We start from the raw sequence: 16,156 nt of genomic DNA on the forward strand, positions 1-16,156 counted from the left end.
TCTCTTTTGGGGGATCATTCTCATACATCTTCTAATTGGCTTCTCTGTTTGGGGCAGATCCTCAGGTTGCTGGTTTTGAAATTACTAGAGATTTTTTTTTTTCCCTCTGAGATCAAAATTCACAACAAGACATTATTTTCTAAACAAGTAGCAAAATTAGGTTTAAGAAGGTTACAAGGCCAAGCGATCTCATGGATATATTACTGATTTGGAAGACAGATTGAGTTTTGTTCCTAATGCTACAGCTGACTTATTATACAGAGTATTTATTCTAAAATAAAATACCTGTTTCCCATCTAATTCATGAGGAAGTGGTGATTACAAATTAATATGAATTATGTGAATCACTTCTTACAAAAAGGCCAATAAATATATGTAAACTTCTACTTTTTTCTTAATAAAACCTTTTAAAAGTCATTAATGAAAGGAAATAGGATTAAATACTATCTTACAGCATTCATAAAAAGAAAATATAAAAAAACGCAGTGATATTTTAAGAAAGAAACATGATTCTTATAAATGCTGGCAAAAAGCTTGAAAGTAAGTGATGTAACACAATTATATATTCTTTATGTGAATTCTGTAAGTTTTCAATATCTTATTTTTCATGGAGCACAAATATGAGTTGATTTTCTGCAGCAGGAAATTTTGGTTCTTAAGAACAAAGAATTTAATACGTGGATCTTCGCCAGATTCAGTTGTTGCATTCTTTACATCACAAGTTCGTAATACTGAACACCTGTTCAACCAATGTTTTCCTCCAAAAATGTGTTCGATCATTCAGCTGGGAAGAAGCAGCTTTTCACTTCCAGTTACAAATCTTTCATGCTTTTTACAAAGCAGCTCTTCATCTGCAGCCAGATTTGCAGCTCATGAATTTCACCAAATAACATCACTACAGAGGTCACATCTTAGGATCTCTGTCCTTTTTAGTAATCTTAACAGGAAAACAACAACAACAAACTTTCCTTAAGCCTTAAATAAAACCTTTTAAATAAAGCTACTTAGAAAAATATGCAGTGAATTTTTTGTAATTACTTCAGTTTTATTTCAGCCTCTGTTGTTTAGTTCTTGATAGACTGAAGAATACTGAGTAGTTTTTAAACTGAAGGTGCTTATTTCCTATCTTAAATATTCTTTCAGGTTTAATATAAGACCATAAAACAGACTTACATTTCACACCCTGATTTTCGAATCATATAAGGAATGGACAGATAATTATCAAGCAGGCAAAACATTTCTTTTTCACTTAGTACATTTTCTGTATCACTGATAAGTGACCAAAAACTATAATATACTGACTTTCTCCAGAATGAAGGAAAATTTTAAGTTTTCTAGTTGAGACACTGGTCTCCTGGTAAAAAAAAGTCAATATTTCTTACTACAAAAATCCCACTGTCCATTTGTTCAATACATCTAATTACAATGCAAATACAATGCCAACTTACTTTGTGACTCTTTGTCACAATTATTCCACAATTCATTACTGAAATACTTTGCTGTCTCACTCATTCACTGATAGGTAGCTTTAAATATTTCCCAGCAAGAAAAGAGGCAATCCATCCAATACACGTAATTTCCACATCTCATTTTCTTAACAGATCTGAAAATGTGTTCTAATGTATATGCTGCTAACAGTATAAAAAATGGGTAACATCTGTCTCGAACAGTTGACACCTCATCACATCCATTCCACATGAACACACACACAGCGTGCTCAGATTGGCACAGCCCTTAGCTATCATTGACAGTGGCTGGTTTCTGCAGCATTACTGTCAGTGCCATCAATCCAGACAAAGAAGTGGTTTATTTCTAAATGATGCCAACTCCTATGATTCATAAGTTAATAATTCTAAAGTGACTTGCAAAAGCATCTTACATGAAAAATGTGGAAATGCTTTCTTATAAAATAAAAGGAAACTTTCCCTAGAAAGCTGAGTCATTAACTTACCTGAAGCAGAGAGTGGGAGGGAGCGGGGAAGAGGGAAGAATGGGCCAAAATATCTGGCAAGATCTTTTCTGGTTCTGTTATTTTACTGCAAGCTGGATGCCCAGCATATTCAAAAAATGTTTCCTGCCTCTACTCTCCCATAGAACATATACTCTTATTTGAAAACAATTTAAATTTACCAAAAACAGTAGATTATACAAAATATATTCTTGGGGATGCTAACCTGAATATAACCAAGTGGGTTAAGTTTTGGATAGTGATGTAATATAAGACACGTGAGACCCTAAAGGAGTCCCAAGCATTCGTAACTTCAGTGCATATAGACATTTATAAGTATCTTTACCTACATTACTTTAGCTTATCAAAAAGGCAGCTGATTGTAAAGTGTGCTAGTATTTTACATTTACCACCAAGAGAAGACACTGCCTGTTCACCTGGGACACAGTGTCAATTATAAAACATATCCCTAGGGAACTGTGCTCAAATTTCTACCAATAGGTCATAGGTAACTTTATTTTCTCTCCCTATGTGAAGGAACATTCTAGAAAGGCTCAAATGATGGAAGTTTTGCTTCATTTAACCTCACTCTTTTTTTTTTAACACTAGAAACTTAATTGCATAAATATTATGCATTTATGTTAAGATGCAAAAAAATGGGCATACAGAATGTAATGAGCACCTGCACAGGGTCTGGCAAACAGTTAGTGCTAAACAAATGTTGTTGAATTAATGACATTATTTGACATGCCTGGAGATTGAGTTAAATCATTATCAACTTTTATCAGTTTTAATTTTATTATATTCATGTACTGTCATGAAGCTCAAGGCAAAATGAAAATTAAATGTAAATGCTTATGAAGTATAAACCCAGTCTAACTACTAATTATTAAAACTATGACATGTTCTTCACCAGCATCATTTTATATTCTGGGGCTGTCTTTCACAATTACTAAGAGGTAACAGAAGTTGTATCTCCTTGGGTATAATACATGGGTGAAAATGAGATAAAATCTCATTTAACCCCCAGATTACTATGTTTAGGTTAAAATTTGAATGAAAAACAAAACAAAAAAAACCCTATTCTATTCCTGATTTGTGATTAATTTTTGGTATGAGTATTGAAAAAACAAACATTTTATGGATTTTAATTATTAATTTGGGTTAGTATGGAAAGGATTAATTAATAACATGTAAAACCTTTTCCAACCACAATGCTATAAGATTGTAAATCAACTACAAGAAAAAGACTGCAAAAAACACAAACATGTGGAGGCTAAACAATATGCTACTAAAAAACAAATGGATCACTGAAGAAATCAAAGAGGAAATCAAAAATACCTAGAGACAAATGAAAATGAAAACACGACAATCCAAAATCTATGGGATGAAGCAAAAGCAATTCTATGAGGGAAGTTTACAGAAATACAATCCTACCTCAGGAAACAAGAAACACCTCAAATAAACAACCTACCCTTACACCTAAAGCAACTAGAGAAAGAATAAGAATAAGAAAGAAAAAGAATAAAATACCTAGGAATAAACCTACCTAAGGAGGCAAAAGACCTGTACTAGGAAAACTATAAGACACTGATGAAAGTAATTGAAGATGACACAAACAGATGGAATGTTCTCGGATTGGAAGAATCAATATTGTCAAAACGACCATACTACACAAGGCAAGCTACAGATTCAATGCAATCCCTATCAAATTACCAATGGCATTTTTCACAGAACTAGAACAAAAAATATTTTACATTTATATGGAAACACAAAAGACACTTTCCTTTGTGTTTTTCTTTACTTTTAAAATTGGCATAGTGAATATATAACCATATGCCAACTTATATAGTTCTTGAGGTTTAGAACTTTTTGTAGAAGTTGCTTTTCAAAAACAACTCTCCATTATTTGCATATCTTAGACTTGGGATATTCAAAACAAGAGCCACTAGCTACATGTGGCTACTTAAATTAATTAAAACTTAATATAATTAAAAGTTTAGTTCCTCGGTCAGACTAGTCACATTTCAAAACCCACACATGGCTACTGGTTGCAATATCTGAAGAGTAAATTTCCATTATCATAGAAATTTCTTTTAGATAGAGCTCTCTGAAACCACGGTTTGATTGGGATCTATATGCATAATGAGATATTATTTTTTAATATAAATGTGCTTTCTTTCCTCTTGCCTTTCTGAGCACATGACCTCTCTTGCACTTGACCCCTGAGGTATCCTTCTGCCTTGGGAAGATGAGTTTTGTTCTAGAGGTATGCAAGAAAGGAAACCAGTATAATATTCACCTCCTGGTCTTAGAAAATAGGAGTTTTCAAAAGGACAAGAGTCTTGCAAATTAGGGTATTTTCTTGAGGAAAGATGTTTTAAATTTCCTTCTCTCCCATTTCGAGGGCCAGACCTGATATACTAGACCAACAGTCTTCAAAATTTTTGCTCACATATCTCAATACATTTTTGGAAAGCTATGCATCCTCATCTATTTCGAATTGACATCTAAAAATGTTCATCATAAATTTAGTCATAAAAGATGAATTTTGTGATATATTTGACATCAAATTTTGACTCTGCATATTTAGTGAATTCAATTTATGGAAATGTCTTCTATATTATGTAATCAGAAAAGCCAGTCCCCATTGTTGAAATAATCAGCCAAATTATACTTACTGTCAGCTAAGAAATGTGTGACTTCAAGTCTTTAAATTCACAGAAGGGTATTAATTCAGATCCCTTTGATAACTTTGTCTGAATTGGATAACTTCTGAATTGGATGACAGAAAGATAGATAGATAGATAGATAGATAGATAATAGATAGATGATAGATAAATAGATAATAGATAGATGATAAATAGATAGATAGGCCGACAGACAGATAGATAGACAGGGAGACAGGAGATTGGGCATGTGTTCGTTGCCTCGATGAAGTAAGAAGTTGCCTTTTTCAGTGTTTCTTACCAGAAGTCCTTCCTGTCACAGGGCTCACCCTCAGGAGTTATGTATTCTAGAAGTGTCCTTCTGCTTGGTGCTCCAGAAGTTTTTTACTCTACTTAGAGCAATGTGCTTAGAAGGTTTAGGCACAGTGAGAGCTATGCTTTCTTCCTTCCTTCCATGCATCCATTCTTCCTTTCTCCATCTACTACCTACACACACCCTCTCCATCTCTCTCATGCCTTTCCCATATTAGTCATTCCCTCAGTCTAAACTGTCTTCCGGATTTCATATTGGCTCCTTCTATTGATATTAACAGCTCAGCTTCCAGAAAGAACTATTAATCTTCTTTGTATCTATTTCTCCCCTTAATTCATTTCTCACTCCAGTACCACGGACTTAAACTCTCACCTCTCAACTGAAATGTCTATGACCGATGATCTCTTCATTTCCATATTTAATGTGCTCTTTTCAGTTTTCAAAGGCAAATGACCTCTTAGGGGCAAATGATACTGTTGAACACTCCTCCTTTCTTGGCGTTGCTTCCTTTCTTGTCTTTCCTGAAATTGCCCTCTCCTGGTGATCTCATCACATGTCAGTCTTCCTCTGTGACTGTTCTTTGTCACTGGTCTTCTCTTGTTGCCCACACCCTCTGCCGTTCATCTTTGCACAAGACTTCAACCGCCTCCTACATACTGATGGCTCCCATATATATATATATATATATATATATATATATATATATATATATATATCTCCAGTCCAGAATCTCTCCTGACACCCAGATTCATATATTCAAATGACTGGACATCTATACCTGGATGAAAGCAAATCCCCCATCTTTTCCCCAAATTGTGTTCTTCCCATGTTTGGTAAAGGTTACTAACAAGGTTAGCAACTAAGGTTACTTAGTTGTCAAAGTTAAAAGACCAAAACAAAAACAAAAATCCATACTCTCTCTCACCTCTTTCTCATAGCCAACATCCAATAACTCACCAATTTCTGATACTATTTCCCAATCATTTCTTGTATTTGCTCTTCCTCTTCACCCACACTGTCCCTGTATTAGGTCAAACTCTAATTACTTTCCACTGAATCATGGTAATAGCCTAACCAGTCACCCACTCACACATTTTCTAGTGAGCCAATCTGCTTATGTCTCTTCCTTGTTCAAAACTCTTCAGATGTTCATGTTACCCAAATGAAAATGCATACAGAAGTTCTTGGTAAGAGAAGTGAACAAGCAGAGATCCTCATGGGTCTTTCCTTCCCCCAGGAGTGGTAGGAAGGGAGCTGAGAAGAGTTCAAAGATGCTGAGTTGGTGGGAGTGGAGAGCAGTGGAAGGCAGGAGAGGTTCAGGAGAAATGCAGCTCTTTATGAGGGCTTGGGTGTAGACTGGCCTTGGGGCCAAGGGCTTAAACACAGACAAGATGGGTTGTTCTTAAAGCCTGAGTGTGGCTCAGTTTGGGTTGCCAGCAAAGGAGACCAGTTGGATATCTGGGACAGAAATCTGGGGCAAGAATAATGAATGTGGAAATGCTGGAATACCTTTTAAAGCTAATAATAGATAAACAGGCAGATTTGGAGTTGAAGTCCATACGAATACAGGACACAGTTTACATGTAATAACAGCACTGATAGAAATGTTATCTATACAAAATGGTATCTCACCAATGATAATATTAAATTCATCATATTTTCAATGATGATTGAGATTTAACCAGTATCTCTAACACCCTTCTCTAGGAAAAGGAAAGACTTTTGGCATGTTTTTACCTATTACCTTCCACTCCCTAACATGCTTTCCGAATCATCTGGTAGTTTAGATTCAGATTGTTACTGTGACAACACCATCTGCTTTCATTTTACTTTATGCCATTACTTTTAAAGAAATTCTTTCTTAATAATCTGACAAAATTTGAAAGCCATATTACCAACACAAATTCATATTTAGCTATAAATTCTAATGATTTATTTGTTCATTACTGTTTCTATAACTCATGTTATTCTCTTCCTTAGAATCTTCTGTTTTGCTGGAAAACATTGTAATTTTTTTTCAAAGAAGACCCCTGGGGGATAACTTTCCTAAGTGCTGACATTTCTAAAGGCTCAATGTCTTTATTCTGTCCTTAGTCTACTCTCACTGGAATGCTAGTTTTGCAGGGTATAGAATTCCAGCATAAAAAGTGTTTTCCTCTAAAGACAGTAAAGGCTTTTTTGTTCCTTTTTCTTGTAGAATTTATTGTGAATAATGTTAAGCCTAATGCTGGTGTGATTCTTACTCTTATGTAACTTTTTCCTTTCTTTTAATTTCTGGAAACACCAAATTTGTATTTGTGTCTAGGCGTAGATAAATTCTTTTTCTCTACTTGGCACTAAATGGATCTTTTCAATCTGAAGACTGGAGTCTTTCTTCAACTCTTCAACTTACAGAAACCACCCCCCTCCTTTAAAAAAAAAATGACTGTTTCTTCTTTTCAATTGCTCTCTTTTTGTGTGCTTGCGATTCCTATTTAGTTTTTACTTTTACTTTACATTTTTAGCTATTTACTAGACCTTATCATCCAGATAATTACGTAGTCATATCCCAGCATCACACATAACCTAGTATTTATCTCTTTTATTAAATTTATTACTTTTTCAAATATATTTTTAATTTCTAAAAGTTCATTTTTAATCTATGAATATTTCTTTTTTATTCAGGCTTTTTGGGCCTAGTAGTATCCCTCGGGTCATTCTGAGGATATTAATTTTAAAAATTTAATGTTATCTTCTGTTCTTTACATTATCTCTTTCCTCTGAAGTTAGTTCTGCTTATGAATCTTGGCTTGCCTCTGATACCATTAACCTTCCTTAAAGATAATTAAGATCCTTAAAGATATTAAAGATTCCTTGAGGAAGATTAAGGTCTTTCTTAAAGAATATCCTTAAAGATATTCTTTAAGGATGTGTAGCAATCTTTCTCCAGTAGGCTTCTTTCTTGCTCCCTAAATAATATCATTTATATTTTGCATTTAAAAAATTTCTTTGGACCTTATATAATAGGATTATATTGTATGTCTGCTTCTGAAACTTGTTTTTATTTTGCTCAATATGTTTATGTGATGTATCAATATTGATGAACACATTGCTGAAATACATTCATTTTTCACTGCTGCATTGTATGACATGTTATGACTGTACTATCATCCTGTTGTCCATTTTCCTGTAGGTTGACATTTGAGGTGTTTTTATTTTTATTTTTCCTTTTTTGTTGTTATAAAAAAATGGTTCCATTAACCAGTTTGTAATAAGTCTTTTCTACTATTGCTACATATCACAATTCACTTTTTACAAAAGATTACTTCTAGTCACAAATATTTAGGAAGATAGAGGTATGTTAAATTTATTACAGGAATTAAGTGCTTTAAATAAAAATACTTTAGATAAAAATACTCAACAGAGAGAAATATCTCTGGCAACAAGGATCTTAAAGGGAAATCCCTAAACCTATAGGAAAAGAAATTTAAGTGAAGATAACAGAAATGGGCTGAAAAGAGATCCTCAAAGAAAATAATAAAATTTACAAATGAAGAGCTAAAAGACTTCAGAAACTTCCAGTTCAGTCTTTTTTCATATAAAAATTTTACCCATAGGTTTTATATCCAGTCTTTATTGACAAATAAGAAAAGCGGGATTCATGAAATTATGTGACTTTTTCAAGGTAACAAAGAACTTAGTGATTTTTCATTGTAGTAATTCAGACAATAAATAACATAGAAGTCATCTTGAGCTTCTGAAAGTAGCAGTAATGCAATTTTCTTTTCACCCAAGAGATAAGATAAGTCAACTTTCCTCCCCCTAATTTACCTGGGGTAGTGGTTTTGATTGCACCAGCCATGCAGAACATGGTAATAAGCACTGCCATCTTAGCCCCGTTTCATTTTACATATAAAAACTGACCAGGAGAAGGTATTGCTCAAAAATTAGTTTGGCACAAACGTTCAGCACATTTTTTTCCCCCAGATAAATCTGACCAAAAAGAAGTGAAAAGAAATTAGTGACCTGTGGTGACATTATTCAATATGGTATTAGAGATTCTAGAATGGATTGACTTGCAGTCTCTTCTCACCTTTGCATTCTGGATGCAGGGACAGAGGGCCCAAGCTGCACTGGCCTTCACGTCTGGGTGAGGATTTTTTAGTAGGGACCACAACAAACGAACTCCATCTAAGTGATCAATTATCCTATTGTGAAACAAAAAAACAGAGGTAGAGACTGTAATTAGTACATGAAAATAAAAATTTAAATGGCCTATCTATTCACACAATTATAATTATTTTTTCTCCTTTTGACATTTCGCTTAGCTACTTCTCTTCAAAACTTTAACAACAGCAGGGACATAACATGCTGTTGAGTTGTCAGCTCTCTGATTTCAGTTTTAAACTCGTTGACACAGAAAGCAAGCTCCATGATAGTTACGATTCACATAAACTGAAAACCAAGCCATGTAATTCTTTAATTAGCTGTATACAGACTGTTACCTAAATGTAAAAATACTGGTTTCTTTCATATAGTAACATCTAAATACTTTCCAAGACAAATATTTATGGCTCAAAGCTGTGCAGTTACCTTTTCTATTTGGTCTGTGTTTAACTGACTTACCGTACTGCATGACACAGTTTAACCTCTTCCAGTACTAATCTAGCACTAGGAATTAAAATCAGTACAACACACTGCATCCTTTGTGGGGCACAAATAACACATAACTTGTTTTCCATGTGCTCCCTTCCCAGCAAGACCAACATTGCAGACTGTGTTATAGTTACTTAAACACACTGTAATCAAAATATCTTCTTGACTAGCTGAAAAATGAATTATCATCAGAGTCATCTCCACACCATCTGTCTTCTGTTTATATATCAATCAGTCCAGGGAGCATAACCTTGCATTAAGGTCCATCAAGTACTTGCAGTTGAGAAGAAGGTCAAACAAAACTTAATATCCTTTACAAACATGGCTTTGTTCAGAAAGATAAACTCAGAGCATATGAAAAAAGATAAAGAACATCAAAATCCCTTTGATTTTGAACCTCAAGTTGAGTTAAATACACGTAGTACTTAGCCACAGATAGAATAAATACTACTAGCTTGGCACCATTCAAATTTTTTCTTGAAAATTGACATTAAAAAACTATATTTCTTGATTATCTGAGTATGCCGGGGGGGAAAAATGTATTATTCCAAAGGTTCCAAGTTGGATATGTTTTCCATAACCTTATAAAACAGTTGGTAATGCAAATAGCTTATAGTAAGATATAAACTATCTCTTTAAAAGATGATTTTTAATAAGAAAAAAGCACATTGAGAAAGTATTTTAACCCAAAGTTTAACTAAATAGCTTTCTAAAACTAAAGCTTTCTGTCTGTATCATGCTGAGGGAAAATAAAGTTTTATTTCTTGATTTATAGAAACTATAAAGAAAGATACTGAACACACTGTACCTCACAATGAAGGAATTACTTTGCAAACTTAAAAAAGCTTACTGGTTTACATATGCCACTGAAAGTGTAATTAATGGAGATCCCTGGGTCTCTATTTTTTCACATGCAATTTCTCAAAGAACAATAGTGAATGTTAATCCATCCTACTCTCTCACTAACGTAGTAGTAATAGTTGCATTAGGAATATTTAGCCATACAATGATGGACATAGCTTGTCATCAGAGTGGAAGTCATCTGGATGGCACATATTTTCATTTAAAAAGAGGCATAATTCAACTCTGGATCCCCCCAGGAAAAATTTCACAATTAGCAATAAAGCTTCACCATTCATTCTAAAACCAGATGTGCTGTCCTTGGCTGTCACCCCAAACCCTAGGCAGTTGATCAGCTGCTTAGTTACAACAGATGGGGACTGTGACCCCATCACAGGTGTCCTAAAAGACAGCACAGCACAGAGTAGCTACCTGAGATGAGGAAAACATTTGAAGAAAACATCTGCAAACACAGGAACTAACGAAGTCATGGGTAGCAAACCTCAGAGTTTAATTTTGTCCCTCCATCTCCCTCATCCTCTTTATCGAGTCATATACTCTGGATTTCCTTCAAATAACTCAAGTATCTCCCCCTACTTCTCTGTTCTCCCTGCCAGCATCCTAATCCAGGTGTCTACTACCTCGTATCAGGATTGCTACAGGAGTTGCCTAACTTGGTTTTATGTCTCCCGTTTCTCTCAATTCCAATCCATCCCATAAATCCCTGGGAAATCAATCTTGCTGAAGGAGTTTTGAGAGCTTCTGCGGTATCTCCTTGCCAGCAGGGCCCCGGGGATGTTCATTCCGTCCATCACGCCACCCAGACGTTCAGTCAATGCTTGGTGAACAGTTCACAGCTGAGAGGTCACTCCCAGGAGACAGTCTCTGACAGCTTCCCGCTGCCTGCATGGTATTCACACCCCAGTTCCTGAATTCAGTGTTTAACATTTCCAATGAGCTGGTTTATTCCTCCAAACTCCCTACATTCAGGTGTTTGCTCATAAAACTCTTTGGCCATCTACTAAACACTAAGTGCTAAGCATACGGAAGTAACACATACAGTCAATTCTTATTACTCAGGGTAGTTCGCTGTATAAAGTCACTGCGAACAGTGAATTTGTAGATACCAAATCATTGCTCCTGGGGGAATATAAAGTTTTGTTCCTAAGAGCCTCTGGTGAGAGTATTTTCGTTAACTGATCAATACATAATCTTGTTCTATGTGTGTTTCTGTTTAAAGACACCTTACTTAATACACATTGTTGATTCACTAACACTGAACCCACGGGCAATCCAATACACATATTTTCTCTGTGAGGCACATCACAGCCCCCTCGCATTTTGGCACTATGCTTGGGGAACATTTTAACCAGGAAGATCACCAGCTCAAAGGACGAAAATGCAAAAAACGTGGCACTAAATACTGGGAAGACGACACTTGTTTACAAAATGAGAGCGGACACAAGAAGGCAGAGTGTGGTCCTGTTCAACCCCAGCTGGAAACACGTGCACCAGGCAACTCAAATTTTTCGTGGCTCCACACGTGTCCGTGAATAACTGCAAAAGTGCTATAAGGATTAACTGGGGGGATTACAAATACATTTTAGCAAGGATGTGAATACACAAATACAGAATGTGCAAACAATGAGGATTTTAATTGTCCTTTAGGAAACTGCAGTCTAGCGAGCGTGTTAAAGAGACCATAATAATCTATTCTGGTAAATGCTATAATAGATGCGGGCATGGGGTTCCATATGAACACAGAGGGCAGACACTGTTAACTCACAAGCCACAGAAATTCTCCCAGGACTAAGCCTTTGCCCTGCCATCTCCATCTTTTGCTGAACAATCCATACTTTAAGGTCTACCATAAGACCTCTCCCAAGTCCTCTGGCTTCTCCCTCCTCTGAGATTCTTTTGAGTTTTGCTGCCTTCGTTTCTAGCACTCATAACACATTGCTTTGCATTGTAGGCAGGTGCGTATGCTTCTTACCTCCCCAAGTACTGTGTAATCTCCTTGACAGCAGGAATCTGCTACTGCCCGCCATGCTTAGGGCAGCTCCCGCAGACAGTGAGTATTGGTTAAATGGACCTGAAACAAGACAGCCTTTGCCTACTCCTTTTCCGATGAATCAAAAATCTCTCCCAACACAAATACATTCATTTTCAACCTCATGCTTGGAAAGTGCACGTTCAAATTCAAAATCTAACCAGTAAATTTTTATTTGGAGTTGGCTCTAAGTTGAAAGTGCATTTTCATAGATCTTCTTTACAACTTTATTGCTTTTTGAATATACAATGCTGGGCTTGTAAATGGTATTCATTACACCACTGCCCATTTTCAGTGGGTCTATATCTCCTTTTGTATAGTTCTTTAATTTGATTAGCATCTTGCTCTGAATTCACTTCCAGCAGTATGTTAACTCTTCCTGCTTTTATTGTCAATAGAATTTTACATTAATACTTTGATATTATAAAAACAAAACTGAACTATATGTTTCCAAAATCTTCAACTTTATCATAGAAATCAAACTGTGTGGCTGACAAAATAACAGTTCTTGAAAGATGACTACACATTCATGTTCCGGCTCTTAAAAACAAACACACACACACACAAGACACAGCTGCTTGTTGTGGCTTCTCAGTGTCTTTTGTTCTATTAACTCTTGTCAGGATTGTTAACAAGTCTGGCTGGCTGGCCTGCCCGCTGAGGCCACATATACGAACAAATGTGAACAGTGTGCACCCACATAGCCAGCATGGCTGAGGTTGCAGAGTTTCTTTCTGGCAACGCCAATACATCTATTTTGAAACCATAATTTTGCATCTTTTCTAAAAATTTCACAATATTTTATACATGGCTCAACCTAAATGTGGTTATAGCCTAAAGGAACATGATGTTCGTAAGCCACACTATAAGATGCAACTGAAATCTATAGGTTTTAAAACCAAGTTGGCAATTCCACAAAAATGGAAACATAAATGGATGTCAGAATTAATGATCGCTGTGAAAAACTATGATTAGAAAAGAATTTTATATTTTCATAAAAATTCTCAGAGTTTTAATGTTTATATCTCTGTGTATTCTTTTAAAGAGGCTATGGGAGACCAAATTGGGAGAAAAGATGTGAATGTAGCAGCCTCTGGAAATGCATGTCAAGTGTGTCCCAGAATTCCTTGGCTTTGGTAGAGTAGAAGGATAGTCTATCCTTTTATCGTTGTGTAAGCACTATGACAGAAAAGCTTTCAAAACTTATTCATTCATACGAAAAGTTATGCATTCACAGAATAATATTAAGAGGGCCCAACAATTTTTGAGGTCCAGCTCATATTCAAATATTCCCATTTCTTTGCAAAACTTTCTTTAGAGCTTTTTAAAAAACAAACAAAACCTAGATTCAAAAGGGATCATACACTGTATTTTTGATATGTCTTTTTAGTCTCTTTTAATCTAGAACATTTTTATGGCATTGACTCTTTTAAGAGATCAGGACTGTTGTAGAAAGTCCCACAGTTTGAGTTTGGCTGACTGCTTCCTCAAGGTGTCGTTTGACTTTCCCCTCTTTTCTCTGTACAGACCTTCCTTGACTTATCCATGAGGCTGTGTCCTAATAAACCCAGCACAAGTGGAAAACACATTTAACACACCTAACCTACCGAACATCACAGCTTAGCCCAGCCCAACTTAAACATGCTCAAAACACTTACATTGGCCTATAGCTGGGCAAAATCATCTAACACAAAGCCTATTTTATAATAAAGTGCTGAATATCTCTTGTAACGTATTGACTAGTGTACTGAAAGCGAAAACCAGGATGGTTGATGGGTACAGAATGGTTGTGAGTGTTTGAGTTGTTTACCTTCCTGATCACATGGCTGACTGGGGGCTGCAGCTCACTGCCACCGCCCAGCATCATGAGAGAGTATTGGACTGCATATCCTACCAGAATTAAAACAGACCCAAATAAATGGAGATATACACCATATTAGTAGATTGGCGATCTCAATATTGTTAAGATTTCTATTCTTTCTAAATTGATCTATAGATTCTTAACAACAATTATTAAAATTCCATAAAGCTTTAAAAAAAGATTTAGACAAGATGACTCTAAAATTTATATATAAATGCAAACATCTAAGATAGCTCAAAGCATCTTAAAAAGTTGGAGGACTTAACACTCCTATTACAAAGCTATAATAATCAAGATAGTGTGGGACTGACATGAGGATAGAAAAATAGATCAATGGAAAAAGGAGTTCTGAAATAGATCTGCTAATATACAGTCAATTGAATTTCAACCAAGGGACCAAGCTAATCAACTGAGAAATAGTGTTTTCAATAAATGATGCTAGATCAATTGAATATCATATGAAAAAATTAACTTGGACTCCCCTTTCCACACCACACTTAGAAACTAGTTTGAGGTATATCATATAGTACACTAGCCATGAAAGTAAAACTGATAACTTGAACTTCATCAAATTAAAACTTTCTGCTGAAAAGACAGCCTTAATACTGACTGGGAAAAATCATTCCACAGCACATAAATCGAACAATGGATTTGTATCCAGAATATGTGAAGAACTTCTTCAAATTGCCAAAAAAGATAAACAATCCAAATTTAAAATGGACAAAAAACTTGAAGAGACTACAAAATAACATATATACACGAAATAAGCACATGGAAAGTTATTCAACATCATTAGTTATCAGGGGAATGCAAATGAAATCTACAATGACATACACTTTTACTGTTAGAAGGGCTAAATTAAAAAAAAAAAAGAGCAACATTAAATGTTGGCACCAATGGGAATGTAAAATTGTACAACCACTTTTGTATACTATTTGGATGTTTCTAATAAAGTTAAACTTCTACCCTATGACTCAGAAATTCCAATCCCAAAACAGGGCAAAACTAATCTATAGTGATGGAAATCAGAAAGTGGTTGCTTGGGGTGGGAGTGGGGAATGACTGGAAAATAGCATGAGTGCACTTTCTTGGGTGAAGGACATGTTTTATATCTTCTTTTGGTTGGTGGTTATATGAGTGTATACAATTGCTAAAACGCATCAAACTGAGCAATTAAGTGTTAAAATAACCTATAATTTTGAACAAAAAAATTCAGACAAAAACCAACACATATTATATGCTTCCATTTGTTTCCAAATAGAAATAAAACTATTTAGGGAGGCATTCTCAAATATAAAATGATGAAAACAGAGTAAGATATGAATTACCATAAAAGGCAAGAGAGGGGCTCTCCCCAGACTGCAGGGCAGTGGGCACTGGGGGGCTGTGATAGGACAGGCAGCCCGGGTGTTTGTAGGGTGATGATGGTATTCTGCTTCTTGGCTTGGGTGGCAGGTACATGAGCCCTCCCTTTTCAAGAATTTACTAAGCTGTATGTTTACGTCATGCGTCTTCCTTTATGTATATTATATTTCACAAATTAGAAGCTTTAAAAATTTGTTTTAACTTCACTATAAACACACACACTCTCACACACACACACTCACACACACTCACACACTCACACACACTATAAACACACACACACTATAAACACACACACTCTCACAGACACTATAAACACACACACACACACTATAAACACACACACACTATAAACACACACACTCTCACACACACTATAAACACACACACTCACACACACACTCACACTATAAACACACACACTCTCACACACTATAAACACACTCACACACACTATAAACACACTCTCACACAC

General features: G+C 35.5%; 1 protein-coding gene across 6 annotated transcripts in view; it reads right to left on the reverse strand.

The window, feature by feature from the left end:
• The window catches only part of ARMC4 (armadillo repeat containing 4), a 189,425-nt gene that overhangs the window by 95,066 nt on the left and 78,203 nt on the right, over positions 1-16,156 (reverse strand). For 5 of the 6 annotated variants that reach the window (XM_029239710.1, XM_029239707.1, XM_029239708.1 and 2 more), the window contains one exon: positions 9,003-9,117. In XM_029239710.1, coding sequence (XP_029095543.1) covers positions 9,003-9,117 — 115 coding nt within the window. Of the gene's footprint in view, positions 1-8,803; positions 8,903-9,002; positions 9,118-16,156 lie in introns of those variants that run through there. The other variant, XM_029239711.1, reaches the window with a different exon arrangement.

The sequence above is a fragment of the Monodon monoceros genome, unplaced genomic scaffold (assembly GCF_005190385.1).
Source record: "Monodon monoceros isolate NGI ecotype Baffin Bay Population unplaced genomic scaffold, NGI_Narwhal_1 Super_Scaffold_21, whole genome shotgun sequence".
In the NCBI taxonomy this organism is placed as follows: domain Eukaryota; kingdom Metazoa; phylum Chordata; class Mammalia; order Artiodactyla; family Monodontidae; genus Monodon; species Monodon monoceros.